At 35.1% G+C, this 20421-nt stretch overlaps 2 protein-coding genes and 2 long non-coding RNA genes across 5 annotated transcripts; 3 read left to right on the forward strand and 1 right to left on the reverse strand.

Moving 5' to 3' along the window:
• Positions 1–212: 212 nt before the first annotated feature.
• LOC140984225 (uncharacterized) lies at positions 213–3319 on the forward strand. The gene is made up of 2 exons (XR_012176582.1): positions 213–600; positions 2718–3319. It is a non-coding gene; the product is annotated as an uncharacterized lncRNA (long non-coding RNA).
• A 2561-nt stretch (positions 3320–5880) lies between these two features.
• Positions 5881–11391, forward strand: LOC140984785 (secretory carrier-associated membrane protein 3-like). The gene is made up of 13 exons (XM_073452406.1): positions 5881–6137; positions 6566–6625; positions 6778–6873; positions 6973–7035; positions 8916–8949; positions 9069–9191; positions 9837–9899; positions 9984–10077; positions 10327–10372; positions 10454–10521; positions 10686–10734; positions 10885–10950; positions 11059–11391. Exons 1-13 carry the CDS (start codon positions 6078–6080, stop codon positions 11143–11145), a joined length of 909 nt encoding a protein of 302 aa, XP_073308507.1. The 5' UTR covers positions 5881–6077; the 3' UTR covers positions 11146–11391.
• A 681-nt stretch (positions 11392–12072) lies between these two features.
• On the forward strand, positions 12073–14959 carry LOC140984184 (uncharacterized). Of its 2 annotated transcripts, XM_073451428.1 has the most exons (6): positions 12073–12332; positions 13365–13418; positions 13717–13820; positions 14044–14082; positions 14352–14505; positions 14610–14959. In XM_073451428.1, exons 1-5 carry the CDS (start codon positions 12257–12259, stop codon positions 14502–14504), a joined length of 426 nt encoding a protein of 141 aa, XP_073307529.1. In that variant the 5' UTR covers positions 12073–12256; the 3' UTR covers position 14505; positions 14610–14959. The 2 variants fall into 2 exon arrangements, with proteins under 2 accessions (XP_073307529.1, XP_073307528.1); XM_073451427.1 differs by having other exon boundaries at positions 14352–14959.
• Positions 14960–18554: 3595 nt separating this feature from the next.
• On the reverse strand, positions 18555–20261 carry LOC140984112 (uncharacterized). The gene is made up of 3 exons (XR_012176548.1): positions 20152–20261; positions 19881–19995; positions 18555–18819 (listed from the first exon to the last, which is right to left on the reverse strand). It is a non-coding gene; the product is annotated as an uncharacterized lncRNA (long non-coding RNA).
• Between the last annotated feature and the right edge of the window lie 160 nt (positions 20262–20421).

The raw sequence follows: 20421 nt of genomic DNA on the forward strand, positions 1-20421 counted from the left end.
ATATTAGAGCTCAGATTCTATTGTTGGATTACTCATAGTTATATGACTATAAATTTCACGCTTCATATATTCATTCTTGGATGGAAAAATATGTTAAATAGAATAAAATTCTTAAAAAGGAAATATATTGACAAATAAATATGTTAATAGAATAAAATCCTTAAAAAGTATATATATTGACAAATAATTATCTCTTTTTAAGATAGTTTTGAAATTAAGTTAGCTCAAATATTGTTTCAACACAATCTTTTTAACACTTGAACTTGTGGTGAAATTTTTATCTTGCAAAGGGACTTTGTCATGGGAGGGGAAGACGAAGGGTTGGGGGGTTTGCCACCAGCACCTAGTGGTTATCCGCTGTACCTGCAGAAAGAGGATAATTGGACGCAGTTTGATAACTCTGTGAATGCTATTTCTTTTGGGTTTGTAGCCACCGCTGTTCTCATTTCGATGTTTCTTGTCATGGCTATTTTCGAGAAGTTTCTTAGAACAACCTCCCCGGCTCTCTCTTCGGCCGGTGGCCGCCGGTTACAATCAGACATCGAGGCTCATAATCGTATTGGTGGCTTCAATGCTAAACTTGGGTACCCATCTCCGAAAGTGAGTATTTTGTCTTCAATTTAATCATTCATGTTAGTTATCGTGGTATTTCTACTTGGTTTTTCCTCTCTTTTATTTTTTTCTTCTTCCTCTTCATTTTATTTGGGTCTTTCTTTGTAGTTCTGCTCCATTTTTTGGCAATTTGGACGAACGATTTGTTTTTGCAGGCTGTGGTGATTGCTGTTCTGACAAAATCCAATAGATTCTTTATTATTCCTTTTTTTTTTTTAATTTTCTTCAACTTTCTACACTGCAACTAAAGCATTTAGACCGTCTAGTTTTACGGGAACTTGATTGCAATAACATATAAATAAAAAATTCATTGAAAAGTGGAATTGTACATGTCGTTTTCTGCAGCGTAAATTTTAAAATAATTTAGTAAAGATAACAGCATGTGCTTGTTCCTGGGATTTTGGCAACACGAACTCACGAAGAATAATGTGTACTATAATATTTTAAAACTTGGCTCATTCAAGAAGTTGTTAGCTGGTTTCTTGGTCCTACATCCATTGATGAGAAATCAAGCTGTAAGCCTAAATTATTTATTCTTCTCAATTCCATGTTTGTACCCCACAATTGTTTGTGAGCACTTTTTGGCCCATCATAAGAAATATTTATGACTCTTTGCGTGGCAAATCCCTTGTCCGGGAACAGGCTGCGGGTCTTGAAATTCTTTGTTTTTGTGTTAGTTCATTGTCTTTCTTCCAGCTTTAATCATGTGCCCACATTGGTTGGTTATGGGGAAAATCACTTTGGTATGAAAGTTGCACTTTTCCAATTTTTAGTGTGAATTTGTAATTTCATTCCTGTAAGTTGATTTTCTTTTTTTATTATTTTTTATCTGAATTTTAATTTTTAGTATTATAAATTGTATATCTTTTTTTCATTTTTATCGTTTCACTTGTATGTTTTTTTCATTTTTAGTCATTTTGACCAATAAACATGATGTAATTCGATCAAGATAGGACCAAAAGTGAAAAAAATTACAAGACTAAAAATAAAAACTCATCGTAGGACAAAAAAATGCAAGTTACGCGAGTAAAAATTTAAATTCATTGTTAATATGAAAAAAAAATTGAAAAAATTGAATGTTTTTTTTTTTTCACGAATGACGACTTTGTTGACTTATCTAATACTTTCTCTAGACAATCTAAATTAGTTTAAGCTATGTCTTGAGGGAGGAGTTCACTGAGATTTGGGATGTCTAGAGAGAACTCCATTTCTCTGAGCGAAAAATGCATTACCCCAAAGTTTGAGCATTAATCCCAAAAGCTTGGGCTTTAGCCTTTAGGTGTTATGCATTGTGTGGAGTGAGGTGACTTAAGCTCCACGACGAACATTTTAGAGGCATCTGGTAGAGGCCTTGATGATCATATGATCCACAGTTATTAAAAAAAGTGTCACAATTGGCATTTGGTGTTTTTTTGTGACTGTGAATTGTTATTCCGAAGTATAGCAGTTAGGAAAGGAATGTGGTTATAGTCTTATAGACATTCGCTGGGAACATGTCTGGTGATCGTTATATACTTGTTATACATTTACTTCCCCCGATAGATGGTATATATGAAGTTTGGAAGTTTCTTGTTGCCTTTGCAACAGATCAAGTAGGGGTTATCACCTATTGATTGGTCTTTGAATAAAAGAATATAATGGTTTCTCATTTTATCTTCTTTACGCGTAGAAGTCAATAAGCAACCAACAGACATTTGCACTGCTCTGTCCTCGTCTAGGATATTAGAACAATCGAAATGATTGCTAAACATTCATTTCCTAGTTTTTCTGTCTCTATTTACCTGGCATTGTTTCGGATCAGATATTTGGTGAAACATGATGCAACAAGGGCATAAAGCTCAAGAACGTTGCTTTTTTTTTTTGCTCAGATAAGAGAGACTGAAGATTTTCCTTTGGTGATAATATGAAAAAGGTTAATTTGAACTGAGTCGACTCCCACGAGGGTATAAACAAGATCGTGAATGTTTGGGATTTTAGAATAATTGGCATCCACGCACACACTAGGAATACTTTTTGGAGTGTTAGATTGACTGTTTGGTATTTCACTCCAAAAATGCTTGCTTATTTTTCTTGTCACACCAAATCATTTCAATTCATTTTCTCAGAGGCCAGTCAACGCCAGAGAAGTTTTGGTACTAATGCCGGGCGATAACGTTCCCAAGTATATTGCACATCCAGCAGTACCCTTTCCTTGTCCTCCAGAACGCATGCATTGGCCTTCACATCAGCAACCATCCAACTTACAAGAATGTCCCGCCTCTACCTGAACTCAAGAAGTCGTGCCATGCAAAACAAAATCAAACTCTTTCGTGACCATGGCGCTGGAAACTAGTCAATCGAGCAGAAGACACACAGCTGGTACAGATGCGCATATTCAACTGGAAACCTGAAGGAAGGCAAGGGCTTCCGTGGTCTCCGAGTGTGGTGTGTATATGTTTGCTATGATCTTTATGCAGGATTTTGTAAATATCTATCATCGTTTGAAAAAAAATATCTCCTTGTCTGAATCATATATTAAGGAGAGGCGAGGGCCATCTCGCAGGTAGTTTTTTTGCCGAAATCAATGCAATTCGATTCTTTGGTCCAAAGAAGCTTCGAAGTCCTCTGTGCATATATATGGAATGATATTTAAAATGTAACAGCTCATATTGGAAACCGGGTGTTTCAGTTAATTACAATTTGAGTTACAATTGTACCAATTAATTTATGGTTGTTATGTACGTGTAAATCAATGCATGTTTGAGGTAATATTGAACCAACCATTGTGGCGGAGTCTGTAATTGGTATGAGAGCAATTTAATTTGAATATTCTACTTTAAATCTTTTAAATAATATGGAAAATCAAATGTTATATTGATCTATGAGTGGGTCTCATGTGAGACCATCTCACGGATCTTAATATGTGAGACGGGTCAATCCTATTCATATTCACAATAAAAAGTAATACTCTTAGCATAAAAAGTAATATTTTTTCATGTCTGACCCAAATAAGAGATTCGTCTCACAAATACGACCCGTGAGACTGTCTTACACAAGTTTTTACCTTGATTATCTATATATCTTATCATAACATATCTTATCATAATATATTTGTTAGGCAGTCTGATTGATCAATTTTATGAGATATGTTTTCTATTTTGGTTACTCATAAAATAATATTAAGTTTATGTCAAAGTTAATTTTTTTTTTTAATTTTAAATATGAGTAGGATTTATCTGTTTCACAACTAAAAATATGTTAAACCGTTTTTAAGAGATTTACTCATAACATATCGTGAAAGAAATTGGATAACGAGAGGTAAATGAATATGATATTTTTCATCCTCGGTCGAATCTCAATCCTTGACATACCTAAATTACTCTTTTAGGCTACGTTTGGTTTGGAGGATAAAATAAACTAATGATTAGTATATAAATGATAAAAGAAATGATTGTGATAGAAATGTAATATATAATGTAAAATTGTATTATGTTTGGTATGATTTTTAAGTGAGATAATTTTGAATTTTTTGATGAAATGACAAAATTGCCCTTTCTTCTTTTTTTCTTCTTCCATTCCGACGGTGGAGGCGGAGGCGACGGGGTCGGCCGGAGACGGTTGCGGTGGTCGACGACGGCGGCGTCGGCCGGTGGTCGGCCGGAATCTGCGGTGGTGGTCGGCCGGAAGCGGCGGCGGCCGGAGGTGGTGGCCGGCGGTGGCCGACGGTTGTCGGTGGACGGTCGGTGGAAGGAAGTGGTGGTGAGTTTGAATTTAGGAGAATGGTAAAATTGGAAAAATATGATGGATTAAAAGTGGGATAAATAATCATAGAGGGTGAGGAGATATTATTTTAACATATATAATATAACCTTATCATTCATAGGATAGATTGACTTGGTTAAATAATCACGCATACCAAACGAGAAATAAGGTGAGTTAAAAAAAATAAACCCACCTTATCCCCAATACCAAACACCCCCTTAGTACACTCGAAATTACATCCCCAACCAATATTTTCTCCAAGTATAAAGCATTCCAAGGATACATGTGGATTTTCAAGCTACTCGTCACTCCTGGTTGGCCCCTGGTTTTCTCCAATATTGTCTTCCCCTCCATCCAACATACGAATCTTTCCCCCCTGAAACTGAGCCGCCCTGACCGGGAGACCTACTCATCTCTTCTCATTGACTCCGAACCATATCATTTTTGATGACCCAGAATGCTGCTCTTCTTAGTGCTGCAGGACCCATGTCCTGATACGTGCCGGACCCGATCAGGTGAGGGCTCGGATATACTACCTGGAGATCTCCCGATGGTTTTCTCTCTCCTCCCGGCCGCAGCATATGAATCGTTCCTTACCCAGGCCGGTGAATTACTCTGTCGGATTTTATAAACGTTGTTGCTCCTGTGCCCGTTTTGTTCTTTCTTCTCTGTCATTGTCGTCGATCGAAGGATTCACGCTTTCGCTGAGAGTGCCGCAGGCTGCTCCTCGTTACCGGAAACCAGTGAACATTTCTTGAAAACGTCGCCGTCTCGTTGTTTCATCTCATCTGGGGTGGTCTTGGAAAACTCATGCATTAGCAAAGGCGAACACTTTATGAGAGTTGAGCTTGTGTTGTTTTCGAGGAAGGGAGGAATGTTTGAGAGGGCTTCTTTCACTGTTTTGCTTGTCTGAGGTGGAGATTTACTGGTATGTTTTATTGCACTCTTTGGTGGAGTGTTTTTCGTGCTGACACAGCAACCCATTGGATTTTAAGGGTTGCTTTTAAGGTTAGTTATAACAAAAGACAATCTGTTTAGATTTCCTCAACGAGTTACAGCTCTGAGCCAGTTTGCATGGAACGATGACGGGTTTACAGGGAATCGTTTAATATGAGGAGTTGTTTCCATGATGTTTTCCATAATTCACATGCATCAACGTATTTTTCTGGTCAACCACATCAACGTTATTGAATGGCTTTTATAGATTTGGATTATCAAATCCAAAGCGTGCATTTGCCTCTCTCTTCCTGCAACACACTGTACATACCCTCGCCTTGACAAACATACAAGGAATTCAGGTATACCAGCTTCTCATTTGTTTTATGATATCACTAAACAAGTAAAGAAGGAAAACACGTGTCAGAGGAGCAGGTGAATCGAAACACAACTAAAACCAATACTAAACAAATTCACTGAAGTTTGGTCTATTATAGGCCTTAAAAACTTGTTTTATAGGCCTTAAAAACTTGTTTTTCAACAAACATTGCGGTAAAATTAAATAAACATAAAAGTTGTTAAAAGGAAATCAATAGCGCGTTTTGTCTGACCAGCTGCCTCGCCTTCTAGAATCTCTGTTCAACCTTTGAATCATAGATTGTCATAGATTTCTTCGTCCCCCTTCACCCCAAGCTTCAAACTTTTCTTCAAAATTTTAAGTAGATAAGTAGATTTTGAAGCTCTCTTTTGTTGTTGCTATACTAGATAATTTAATTTACTTGGGGAAGATGGCTGGCCGATATGATCGTAACCCATTTGATGAAGAAGAGGAAGTCAATCCCTTTGCTGTTAGTTATATCTGTTTATTTCTTCATTTGTGTCTTGGGTTGCTTGTGGATACCGATTTTGGGTTCTAAAACGCGCAAAACCGAAGTTATTTTGCTGTTTTCATGTAAAGAATTTGTTTGGAGGAAGATAAGAGTTGGGGTTTTCTTTTGATGATTGGTTTGGGTTCATTGCTTGATTAAATATGGATTCCTTGTGATTTTGAAGTCACTCGCTCCCTGAATATTGTTTGGCATGTAAAATCGTGTTTTCCCCCTAAGTTGTGCTTGCCGTCTATGAATTTTCAGTTGCTTTTTTCAATCAGGTTTGCTGAAATTTCCATTTAAGTTGCCCATGTACGTTAGGTACCAAAAGTTTGTCGATTAGACTTTGTAAGTCTCAATTTTTGTCCATTTTTTCAATTGACACGGCAATGTGCATATAAATCTAGGATGATGGGGCAAGAGGTAAAGCAAGATCCAACTATAGCGGAGGCTCATTCTATACGACGGTGAGTTCATCCGTTCCAAGGTTTAGAAATAACTTTATTCCATTCTTAAAATTTAAGATACTCGATCTCTCGGCACCTTGATAATTTAATTGAGCAATATGAATTGCTGTATTATCATCAATCACATGAAACATTGATTTCTATATTTTCAGACCGCCACGAACTCAAGACTTTCGCCCCTTCCTCCAGAACCTGCTGATTTCTACAATCCTACAGCTCCTGTTGATATTCCTATTGATAGTGCTGCGGTAGGTGCAAGTTTTTAGTATTAACCTGCAACACTATATTTGTTTCTTCAATTATCTTTTTCTTCACTACGTCTTTTAAGAAAATAACTACAAATACAGGACTTGAAAAAGAAAGAAAGAGAGCTACAAGCTAAGGAAAATGAACTGAAAAGGAGGGAACAGGTAACCGCATATGCAGAACGTGAATTTTGGGCATCTTTTGGTCCCTGATGTGATATGAATTTATTCAGTGACTCGTCTTGTAGACCCTGCTAGAAATCCTTCTGAGCTATATTTAGTGACTCCAAAGGACCAACCAATGGTAATCTGGAAAACTCAGTGCGAGAGTCCTTCTGAGCTCTTAACATCCATTTATATTGCACCTCTATGCCTGCAGTAATTGCACTTCTCCATCAAGCATCAATATTTAATTCTTCGAATAGAATACTTGGGAGGAGTTCCTAGATTGTAGCCCAATAGCTACGAGCAATTAAGCATAATACAAAGGGTTTCTCGTGTGCATCATTTAACTTGTGTATATGTGTCCACTGGTCAACATTTTACATCATGTCAATTAATTTTTACCTGTTGTGCCATGGAATACGCATATCTCTACAATGGTATGATATCATACACTTATGTGTCATGGAAGTCACATATTTCCACAATGGTATGATATCGTTCATTTTTTGCATAAAGGACTTTACCCAAAAGTCTTAATACCAATGGAGATATAATTTCGTCTTATTAACTCATGATCTTCCTATGTATCTTCCAATATGAGACTTTGGTTGCTTTCCCAAGAATCCTTCCCTCACACAAAGTTCCCCTATTATTCTCGTGGTTCGGGCCTTCCCTCAAGTCTTATTTGCCACCAATCGTGGTCACTCTTCTTCACCTTGTTGGGGCGCACGTCTTACATGAAATATCGAGAGCATCACTCACCTCGAGAGCTTATCAAAGAATTTTACCGGAGCCCTGACTTCATTTGTTTAAATATCAGAAGATTCCACCCACATGGCTCGATCTCGACCATGGCTCTGATACCACTTGTTACACTTGTTGTAACATAGAAGTCACATATCTCCACGATTGTAGATTTGCTTTTGGTCTTTACCTAAAAGAATTCATACCAATAGAGATATTCTTCCATCTTATTAACCCATGATCTTCTTTTTGATTTTCCAATATGGAACTTTGGTTGCATTATCAACAATCCTTCCCTTAAACAAAGTTCCACCATTATTCTCATGGTTCTGGATACTCTCAAGTCTATGCTTTCTTCAATCGAGGTCATTCCTCTTCAGTCTTCACTGCGTTAGGGCGCACACTTTATATGAAATACCGGGAGCATCACACCTCGAGAGGTCATCACGGATTTACTGAGAGCCCTCACCTCATTCGTTTAAATATCTGAGGATTCCACCCACATGGCTCGACCTTAACCATGACTCTGATACCACTTGTTGTGTCATGGAAGTCACATATCTCCACAATGGTATGATATTGTACACATTGAGCATAAACCTTCATGAATTTGCTTTTGAACTTTGCCCAAAAGGCCTCATACCATTGGAGATATCATTCCATCTTATTAACCAATGATTTTTCAATGTATGACTTTGGTTGCATTCCCAACAGTGCATGATAGGCCCAATCCATTCCGAGCTAGAAGCCCTCCCTCATTTTTTCAATTTTTGTGTATAAGCTAGGGTTTGAAAATAATTTGAGTTTGAACTCAATTGAAAAACGATCGACCTTGAGCTCAAACCACGAGTTTGAGCACATGCGTGAAATTTATTTATAAATAAAATCAACAATAGTATTTTATATAATATTAAATATATATTTTTTTCAAGAAATTTATCTCAGAGCGACTTACAAGCTCATGGACTACTAGATTGAGTTTGTGCTCGAGTTCAAAATTTTCAACTCAATAGACCCTGAGCCAGCCAGCTCGACGCTCACCTTTCATTCCTATGTTCACCCCAAAAAAACGAATCATCACATGTAAGATGTTTTTAGTTTGGACTCTCCTAATACTTGTCAATGATGCCCTGCAGGAAGTTAGAAGGAAAGAAGAAGCTGCTGCACGAGGTGCCTTTTCTTATTTAATTGAATCTTCTTATTGTTTATTGTTTATAAAAAAATCTTCTTATTATCTTGAATTCACACCTATAATGAAGATAAGATCGTTGTTTTTCGTTTCTGTGCAGCTGGTATTGTTCTTGAGGAGAAAAATTGGCCTCCCTTTTTTCCCATCATTCATCATGACATTGCAAATGAAATACCAATTCATCTGCAGAGGCTACAATATGTTGCATTTACAACCTTGTTGGGTATGTAATTTGATAGCATTGTTGTGGAAGTTCTGTGTTTTTCTTGCCACTCATGCTATTCTGCTAAATTAATCCTGTAGTTTCTCATTCCCCTTTTGATAATCTTTTTACTATTCATTTTGTAAAGGGTTAAAAATGGTCACGAGTTGTCATAATTTATCCAGATATAACAAAATAGAAGTAATTTATTTTGCATGGCTGACATTTGTTTGCTACTTAAGAGAAATCTGTTTGTAAATTTCTGATATCATGTGTATGACTTAAGACTTTCATCACCTTTCCTTTTTAAAATTGAAGCACTATGCATTTGGATGAAATTTATTCCAGACAACTCATTGATTAGATAACGTGTGTTGAATTAGGTGCAAACATTTTTTTCGTCTTAATTCAACTGGGGTTGCCAGATTATTTTTGTGTATCAAAGAAAGCCATGACCATGCTACTACATGTAAAATTGGAGATCCTGCATGTTTCTGTATCCATGGTTCACTGGCATCAAAATTAATCTGAGTGTAGGATTGCAATTTTGAATACATCAAAGAAATCTTGTCATTGATTGCAAGAGTTCCCTGTTACTTGTCCTTGAGGATATAAGGAGGATTGTATAGGAATGCTACTAATTATCCTTGTGCTGTTTGTGATCAGGACTCACATTTGCCCTTTTCTGGAATTTGGTTGCTGTGACTGCCGCGTGGATTAAACTTGGAGGTTAGTGTCCAGTCACGCTATTGTGTACTATTATTGATGTCTGTGTTTTGGACTCATGTTTTAACTTTATAATCCATCTCATAGATCCGAAGATCTGGTTTCTTGGTATTATTTATTTCATTTCTGGGGTTCCAGGAGCCTATGTGTTATGGTATCGTCCACTTTACCGAGCTTTTAGGTTTGTCCTTCTATCTTTTGCAAAACTAAATTTACAGTTATATACTCGAGAATGATTTATGGTGGAAAACGTGGGGATTCAAAAGGTTGTCACTAAAACTTGATATATGGACAGCTTTCTAGGTCAGGGAAATTTGTCAATGTGGAAACTTGAATTTCATTGAATGCCTGAATTTTTTGTACCATACATGGATCAACTGTTGGCAATTTCTTCATAGAGGTTGACTTGTTATTCCTTTAAATATTACAGAACAGAGAGTGCGTTGAAGTTTGGGTGGTTTTTCTTGTTTTACTTGGTAAGTTTCTTGTATGAATAATTATGGATTTTTGCGTCTGAAACTAAACCGATCACAATGCTTCATTGCATATCCTTACAGCTTCACATTGGCTTTTGTATATTTGCGGCGGTTGCTCCTCCAATTGTTTTCAAAGGGAAATCCCTGACGTAAGTCTTCCTTGAAATTTTTTCAACTGAGTTGCTTTTCACGATTTCCGCCAGCAAATCCTTATTCTCATAATTTGAATTATTTTATTTGAAACTGTGTTGTATTATCCTCAAAAGCTTTTCGATTGATATTTAAGTCTGATCATGGATGCTGGTTTTTACAGAGGTATCCTGCCAGCTATAGATATCATAGGCGATCATGCTATAGTTGGGGTGAGTTTTTAATCCCTGCTTAGCTGTAACAATGAGCACAGTAGTTTAACATCTCTGAAGCAGATTAAGTTTATGATTTTATTGATACAAAAGGGATCCCTCCACTTTGTTCTGTAGCAGTAATCTGAGATAAAATAATCGATTTCACAGGTTTTCTACTTTATTGGGTTCGGACTATTTTGCCTGGAATCAGTTCTAAGCCTTTGGGTTATTCAGGTCTGGCATTTTTTATCGGTTGATTTTCCAGATATTAATTCCATTCTACGCAATACAAGCGAGTCGTTTGGTCAGAAATCTTACTGTTGCTTCCTATCGATTGTGCAGCAAGTATATATGTACTTCCGAGGCAGTGGCAAAGCAGCAGAAATGAAGCGTGAAGTCGCTAGGGGTGCCGTGAGAGCGGCAATATAACATCCAAAAACGTCCCACATCGATGCAGGATCCCCATGGATCAAGTAGTAAAATTGGTCGTGACGTGTAAATTTTATTCTATGAATTCGAGTGTTCTTTTTTAGTTGGCAAACTACAGTTACAGTATTTTTTTATTTTTTTAAAATGAGATGAATCCGAGGGAAGGACATGAAACAGAACAGAAAGTTAATAGAATTAGAGCTACTGTATCCAAAAAAATCATGTGTAATACTTTGAATTCTCTTAGATACTCTGATTGTTCCAGCAACCAAAACAGGTAGGATATTATCGGGAGAACGGAAAAGATCGTTTTAAAGGGTGAGGACTAGCCATTTCTCACCATCACCCACGGCTATATGAGTCGAGACCCTCCTTTACCCTCTCTGATTGTGTCCAATGTTTACGTAGGCACTGTTCTAAAAACTGGATCCCCACCACCCAAAACCAGGTTATTTTTCAGAAGATGGAGAATGCACCAAGCAACACGAGTAATCTAAGCACAATTAATCACATATATTTATTTTTTAATTCTTTTATTTTGAAGGTATATCTTTTTATTTTAAAATAATAAATTAGGTTTATAATTTATATGTTTATTTTTTTAATTTTAATTATGATTAAGCATGTCTGATAATGATTTGACAAATATTTAACATTTTTAATGTGGTCTAGTAGCAAAAACAAATAAAGATTGTAATTTTGAGATTTTTATGCTTCTATAAATATGAGAATTAATGCATTAGACTTAAATTTATCATATTTATGTATTATTTTATCTATTTATTGGTTTGAGATAATTACAATTACACTAAAAATAAAAAACGCTTTTTCACGCTTAAGCCTGTGTTAATCTCGCTTAAGCTTGAAAAACTTGGAGCTCGACATCCACGCTTCGGGCGCTTCACGCTTTTTAGAACCTTGCTCATGGGTGTAGCTTTTGTCCAAAATGGAAAGCTGCGAATTGACCGAATCACCCTCGTACCGTGCACCTCCGCATCTGCTTCTTCCGACCGTCCCCGCTCACTCTCTCCTTCCCCATTGTAATAGTCTCATCTTTCGGTAATAGTAATTAAATTCAAGCGTATGTACGGGAATTTGGTGAGAAAGAAGTATGATTCCACAGCAATGGACGCCTCCGTGTAACAGTCAATGCACCAACAAATATGCTGCTCTCATGCAAATCCCATGTGAATTTGTTCTCTCTTCTTCCTTGTTACGACGTTAATTTGATTTGTGTATCCTTACAAAACGTTATACACGTTTAAAATCTGGATTTTTCCCTTTCGTTGAAAGCTTGCTATTTTCTGTTTGGGGGAATTCCGGTCCTCTGTTATTTGTTTCCCCTCTGTTATTTTCTGTGTTCATGAATCATGTTCACGTGGGGATGTTTTATTCTTATATGGTGATCGTGTTGAAGATTCACCAATTTGGATACTTCTGAGGGGGAATTCTGTGACAAGATGGTGTTTTCCCAAAGTGGATGATAAAGGATTTTTTGTGTCAAGTTATGCTTTTCTCATCGAATTCATCGACTTTTTTTTTGCGGCTGAAGCTGTCCTGCTGCAACTTTTTCATGATACTGAACTTTAGAGAAATGTAATGATTTTGTAGATATCCGGGGTTGTAAATGATAGCAAAAGTTTTGAAAATTCTAATTTTATGCGTTTGTGTTTCAAATCTGAGACTCTATGCTATGAGCATAAATTGCAGTCTGATTCGTTTATGAGCTTCTGAGACATGGATCACAACATGAAAGCGTTATGCAACATTTTGCATTTATTTTATCTCAGAACGAATCTGAAAAGAATCCCATAATTTTGTTTTCAATTATGTTTTGTGGGATTACAACATCTTGGCTTGGGTGCGTACTGTTGCGTATCACCTAAACAGTGCAAAAGGTCTTACGGTCTTGGCCACGTCTTGCTTGACATTCAGTAAATTCTTCTTTAAAAAGCTAAGAAATTTTCAAACTTAAAGACCGAGGAAAAAGGAAATTTTTTTATGAGGGAAATATGTTACAAGAGATTTTACTTTGGATATTTAATTCATTATAGAGTTCAGGTTTGGTAGTCATCTTCCTTGTACATATATAAATTCGACCTTTGTTAGTTGGCCTTTTCCTTTATCATTCATGTTCTTGTGATTTGCATTTCATTGTTTATCTGCATTTACAGTTTTATGAAGCAAGATTGGACTAAACATTATCTAGGTTCTTGTAGGGAGAGTGTTTTGCAAGAAGGGTTGCGATGCTGATGGTGACACATGGGATGAATGTAAGTTTTTGTTCCGTCTCAACCACTTTGCCAATAAACTGCTATTTTTTTAGTTATGGTTATTATCTTCTGCATACAGTTCCTTTTATATGTATTCTTGTGATATGATTCACTTATTCCATCATACTCGTATTTTTTTGTTCATCTCCATCAAATCTTTTTTAGGTGTACTTTTCTGAGTTGCTATGACGATGTTGTCATAAATAAATAATCCCACGGTAGTCCGTTTATTTCACTGGATATTATAGTCTATCGTCATCTTTAAAAACTTCACAACTAACTGGCCATTTGAGATCAGGTTTGAGTGAATGCGATGAAATATGCTACAAAGACCCAGTCCTCAGGGACCAGAAATGGAGTGCTTATATTGATCGTTCTCCTGGTTCTGTTAGCTACTCAGAGGCAATTCCCTGTCTTGAGTCTTTTTTTAGCCATGTTTGTGCGTTTGTGTACACATGCATTTTCTCAGTCACTCATTTTCTAACTGGTAATTTCTGTATAAAAAGCAATTAATAGTATAGTCGACTGGATGATGCCTTCCCTTAGTAACTCATGTTTACGGCGTCTTACATTTCGTTTACTCAAAATTACATGTATATTGCTCCTCTTTCTCTGCTCGTAACAGGAATGCTTCCATGCATGCGTAGCTGGCTGTGGGTACAAGGTCAGTAACAATCTAAGCTTTGAAAGCTTTTTTAATTTTAAATAGATAATCTAGATTAAGAATATTAAGAATGTGAAAATGGTACCTTTTGGTCTTTTCCGTTATCAATGGAATGGTCTCCACTAACGTTTCTCCTGAAATAAAATAAGCACATGATTCTTGATTGGCTTCTATAAGAGCTAACCGTACAATGGAAGCTCTGCTTTGATATCGCTAATAGAGAATGTGAATGTTTGAAGTTTAACGAGTATATTGTTCTTTCATTGCAGTTTGAGATTCCTTCAGATCAAATCAATCAAGTTAATTCTAGATCACCGAAGCCGCCAATCGAAGAGAAACCAGCTGCCCCTCCTGCTCTCGAACCCAGACCACCTTGTAAATCCATTCTGACTAATGAAGAGATACCTAGCACTTCTGCATAGTGTGAGAGCTAAAAACAGTGTTATATCATCTCAGATTTTTCCTGTGGTAGAACTACCTTGCTGCCGCCTAAAGTGTACCATGATCATTACCTGTGTTTCTTTCAGGCAAAATCAACATAAAAAGCAGAACAGTCATATTTTGCTCATACTGTTCTCGTGAAATTAGCTATTCCAGAGCAAGGATGATTTTAGGTATGTCTAGTGATTACGACAAATTAACGGGAGACGACCAAGTATTCAGCTTTATATATTTTTTTTCTAGTGTTAGCTAGCGGTTTAGTGTTGATCAATGAATTTTGCAGATGACTGTAATGAGTTTTCAAGAAGTATGCAAGGTTTCATAGTTTTCTAACCTTTTTGTTTTCAAAAAATTGAACACAACAAAATAACATCAATGACCAATTTATTGTGTTCCAAAAATAACAATAAACCCTTTTTTATGCTGTTAAATAGGATCCTTTATTATCAAATTATTTGGCTTCGAAATCACATATATTTTGTGTGTCAATTATCAAACAATCTTGAGGTTCTCTGATATGGACTGTCACTTGTGTGTACTTATCAAATCAAGGATATAAGCAAATTTAGATACACACAGTTTCAGGTTCAATATAATTAATCTTTTATAATTTATTTAAAATATCTCGTGTTTATTATGTTATATTAATTACATCAATCAAATAATTGAATTATTTTTAATTTCAAATGATGTCTTATTGTATTAGTTATCGCAAATAATGTGATCTCTAAATTAATTGGGATTACTAATAATAGTTTCCTTGATTAGCACTGATACTTTTGTCATACTAAGCTTCAACTAAAATCGTGATTAAGCACCTAGACTGGTGTTCAAACCAACCAGCCACAAAATGCCCAAATCATTTTATTTGTTATTTTAATTTTTTTTTGTTTAAAAATTGTAAAACCAACCGATATAATCGAAAAAAATGTGGGATCTTTTCAATTGTAAACACAACTGGACAAATTCTGAGCGGATGAAAATCTTAAACAAAAATTTAACGACTAGTTAACAACTATTTTAATAAAAAAAATTATATTTTCATGTATAAATATTCATCAGTTTTCACAAATTATTTCATTTATCCAAACATATTATTCTACATCATAAATCTCTCCAAAAATCTTCTATTTACTATTTCCGAATTTCATTTTTAATATTTATTTCTATAATACTATTTTTTATTCGAAATGAATGCAAATAACAAATGATTTTTTAGGGATTTTGTGAATTATCCAACAATGCAAAAAGAAAATGCTTCTTTCCACAATTCACAAAAGCCAACAAATTATTCATATAGTCTATATCCACAAATTATCAATATAGTCCGCATAATCAAATTATTCATATAATAAATTTTCTCCAAATTATCTAATCCATATGCAACCGATATGTATTTTACATCTATGACAGAGAATGAATCGACCACTCTGAGTTATGTCCCTGAGACTCAACTGGGCGACAATGAATTCTCAGTTGAACTCGCAAATTTGGAGAAAACAAATTCTGGCGATGAGGTTAAGAGAAAGTGGTTAACCTGGAAAAAATTTAAAAACGAGGTCTTAGCGAGATTGATTGTCACTATCAACATTGACTCAATCATCGACAGTGATCAGAAAACAAATGCTTTTATGGGGATGTGTTGCAAGCTACCACAATAAAAATCGTCTCGCAGGTACACCCAACAGAAGTGCAAGTGTAATATGATCGTACTAACACAATACCATCAAAAAAAATATATATCGATTCAACGCAAATTACAATAGTGTCTATAGTGCGTCTCGTAGGGTATTTGGGACCTCAAGAGGAGGTTGTTTAAGAAAAGACAAGAGGCTGCAATAAAAGATATCGAACGGGCATTTGGGGTGCTCCAAACTCGATGGGCAATGGTCAGAGGTCCAACCTGTTATTGGTACTGGAAAAAGTTAAAATATATTATGTTAACATGCATTATTTTGAAAAAAATGACTATTGAAGATGAAGGTTGTCACGTAACAAATTAGTACAACGAGAAGGTGATGAACCTACATAATCCGTCCATGGCTTAAACCGATGATTTTATGATTATCTCCGAACAAATTCAGAACTACGTGACAATCAGGTACATTACCAATTTTGCACCGATTTAGTTGGGTATATTTGGACAAAATACACCAATAATATTTTAATTAATATTTTACATATTTCAGAACGTTTATATGTTTTTTAAAAAAATTTATGCAAGTGTAATTTTTTTCTATGTTGTACTCTTTCGTTTCAAATATATAATTAGCCATGTAATTATTGGGATTGCTCTCCCCTCGGATGACACAAATTGGAAACTTTTATTATTTGCTGAAACTTTTAATAATAATAATATTCCACGCCAGTAGTTGTATATACTGCAACATAAGTAAAAAAAATAAAAAATAAAAAAGTAAGAAAATTATATATATATTCTATATATACTAGGTATAGGTACCTCAAAGTTTTGAGGTGTATACCCAGTGTTTATGTGATAAATGATAAATATTGTTAGGTGTTTATCCAATTTTGTATGCAGTAAATGGTAACTTTTGTATATAATTTAAAAACGATAAATATGTATTCATATTTGTATATATTTAATTGTATGGGCGAGGAAGACGATCAGCGGACGAGGTGGGAGAGGGAAGAAATTTGGGAGAGAAGGGTCGCAAGTAGATAGGTGCGAAATAAGATGAAAGGAAAGAGAAAACTGATTACAACAACTTTGAGGGAAGCAGCTTTCTCTAGACAGCGAATATTTTTGCTTTGTTGGAAGACCCAGCATATAACACGTATTGTTTTGGTGACGGCAACCGTACAAAAACAAGCCCATTTCAAATTTTTTGTGCTTTCATATATGCTAGATATAGGCACCTCAAATTTTTGAAGTGTTTACCCAAGGTTTCATGCAGTAAATGATAAATTTTGTTTATAATTTAAAAACGCTAAATATGTGTTTATATTTGCATATATTTAATTCTAGGGGTTCTTTTTCCAATGGATTACAATTACATAGATATAAACTAAACAAAAACAGTTGGAGTTTTTTTTTTTGGTAAAATAACATAGTAAACCATATATATTTATTTGTGTAAGAAAATTTAGATATGCAAAATATGGGAAGCAGAAAAATTATTATTATAACTATCAAATATCATAGGGAATTAGTTTATGTATAGGAAGTATAGTTGGGTTTAAATGATTAAAGCATGTGTTTTTTTGTTTATTTATTGGGTACAGGTAAAAAATATATGTTTTGTATATATTTTAAGTAGTTATTATTTTCAAAATTTTAGTAATGGGAATGGGTTATATATGTAAACTGTTTTATTTTGTGTTTAAATGTTCTTTTTCTTAGAGTAATTAATTTGTTTGAATAATGGCATGTTTAGAAAGTAAGGTATAACATATGTTTAAAAATATAAATGCTATAAATAAAATTTATGACCAAGCCTGTGTGGAGTTTGTAGGTGTTTACACATGACATAGGTGGGTCAGTATATTAACACAAATTAAGGAATTAATATTCTAAATGCATGCATGTGAATATAAACTTTTTCTAAGCTTAAAAAATATTTTAGGAGGTTAACAATAAGTAGATTTTACATACAGTTTCATTTTTAAAAGCTGATCTTGACATTTATATTTCGCAAAATTATAATTTTTTAAGTTGTTTAGGTAAAGAAGTATGGAAGAAAGTATGTCGAAACCTAAAGGATTTTTTATGAATTTATAAATCAAAATTAGCACATTCTTAGTTTTGTAAATATTAGCTTTTTTGACCAGTTTTTTTTTACATCATGTTGTTGTAAAGCAAGTGTTTTATTTTTTTGGTTGCGACGCATATTTTTTTGCAGCCTACGATCTTCTAAGCAAGCATATTTTCGTTTATAAAAGTTCTTAGTCCTATTAGTTTCTGTTGCAATATCATTTTTTTGGTCTAGCCATCAGGGTTATTTTATAAAATTAAGTATATCAAAATGTCTAATTTTAATATCACTTTACTATTATATAAAATTTTGAAACAAAGCTAGATATGACACTTTTTTAAAAAAAATATAAGCGAACAAAAATTAACTATAACCTATAGTTTGACACTGCAAAAGTTAATGGTTACAAGCTGCCTATGGCAATGAAAGTAGAGAAATAAAACATATGTTGAGGAAAACGAAGAACATTAAAGGGCAGAACAATAAAATTCTGAACGAAGAACGAACCTGTATGCAGTATGAGAAGATGAGCTCGCCATAGTTTAATCTGTTGAAGCTTCTTACTGAGCGCAATATGTCTCTATATACAAAAATCAAAATAAATATATACAAAAAAGGGAAAACATCCCAATGTAGCGCAGTAATATATTAAGTTGCTGATTACCAAGCGTGTAAAACAATCTATTACCATAATCTGTCGAGCTGAGAAAGCCTAAATCAACAATTTCCTTATTAATTGTAATTTAAGTTCTTTTTTTGTAATAACCATTTCAAGTCATGCATCCTATGCCTATTATTTATTCAGTAGTAAATAATACGCTAAATTAAATATAAAAATTCTGTATGTGTAGCTGTGACCAAGCCAATCTTTGTGGAAACAAAGCAGCATATTAACATCAATTCAGTTTTTAAACTGAAAAAACACATGTTTTTAGAGACAGAGTGTTTTATCTGCACAAAATAGGGAAAACTATACAATTTTCTTGTTCGAAGCAAAAGTTAATAAAATAGTTAAAATGGTCTAAAGCTTCGCACAAACCAAAACTGAATTCTTGGGGCCAACAACATTTAGCTTAAAGTCTGTTCAAAGTTAGGGCAAAATCACAAAACCTGCTGTCTAAGCAAGGTAATAACAAATGGAATGTAAAGCACCACTAACATATTGAAGCAAAACTTAGGTAAGGAGACAAAGAACTAACTAATTCAAGAAACGTTTGCAACACTAAGAAATAGATAACGCCGTTAACCCAAAAGCAAAGGACCTAGAAGAAAACCAAAATCAATATAGCTATCTACATGCCCAAAACAGTATAAAAAAAACACTAAATCCAAATACAGCATAGTTAATAAACAACAAGAAACAAATTAGAGCAAAACAAATAGTTAATAAACAACGAGAAACAAATTAGAGCAAAACAATTTCCAAAAAAATTAAAAGCCTATACGAAAGCTCAACAAAATTTTTCTGGTAGTAACTCAATTAAACAGCAGAAGTCACAACAATAAAAAAACGAAAGCTCTCCCCTAAAACAAGGGAGAAACAGAAGACATCTACGAAGACATAAGACAAATGACTCCAAAATAACGACGTCTGCGTCCAACAGCGGAATCAAAGACAACGAAACAGAGGGGAAGGCGCACCTGTAAACACCGTATGGTTCTGCAGCGGTGAGATCGAGCAACGGGTGAATCTTTTAAGGGGAAATACTCACAAGCAAAGGTAGACTTGGAAAAAAGCAATCAACAAATGCAACAGCTGAAGAGGGAAAAAACAAACAGATAGAACCGAAAAAGAAAGAAGAGGTGGAAAGAACCGATTGCATAACCCCGATGAAAAAGCCCTCCACGCCACAACACAAATTCGTGAGTTGTCGGGCAAAGAAGCGCAGGCGAAACAGACAGGAAGACGCACCTGTAAACACCGTATGGTTCTGTAGCGACGAGATCGAGCAACGAGTGAATCATTTGAGGGGAAGTACTCACAAGCAAAGGCAGACTTGGAAAGAGACGAACAACAAATGCAACAACTGAAGGGGGAAAAACCAAATAGAATTGAAAAAACAGAAGGAGGTGGAGAGAACCGGTTGCATAACCCCTATCAAAAAGCCCTCCTCTTGACAGCACAAATCCGTGCGTTGTTGGGCAAAGAAGCGTAGGCCACGTGTTCTATATTTTGACCGGG

Source organism: Primulina huaijiensis, chromosome 9 (assembly GCF_012295235.1).
Source record: "Primulina huaijiensis isolate GDHJ02 chromosome 9, ASM1229523v2, whole genome shotgun sequence".
Classification (NCBI taxonomy): Eukaryota; Viridiplantae; Streptophyta; class Magnoliopsida; order Lamiales; family Gesneriaceae; genus Primulina; species Primulina huaijiensis.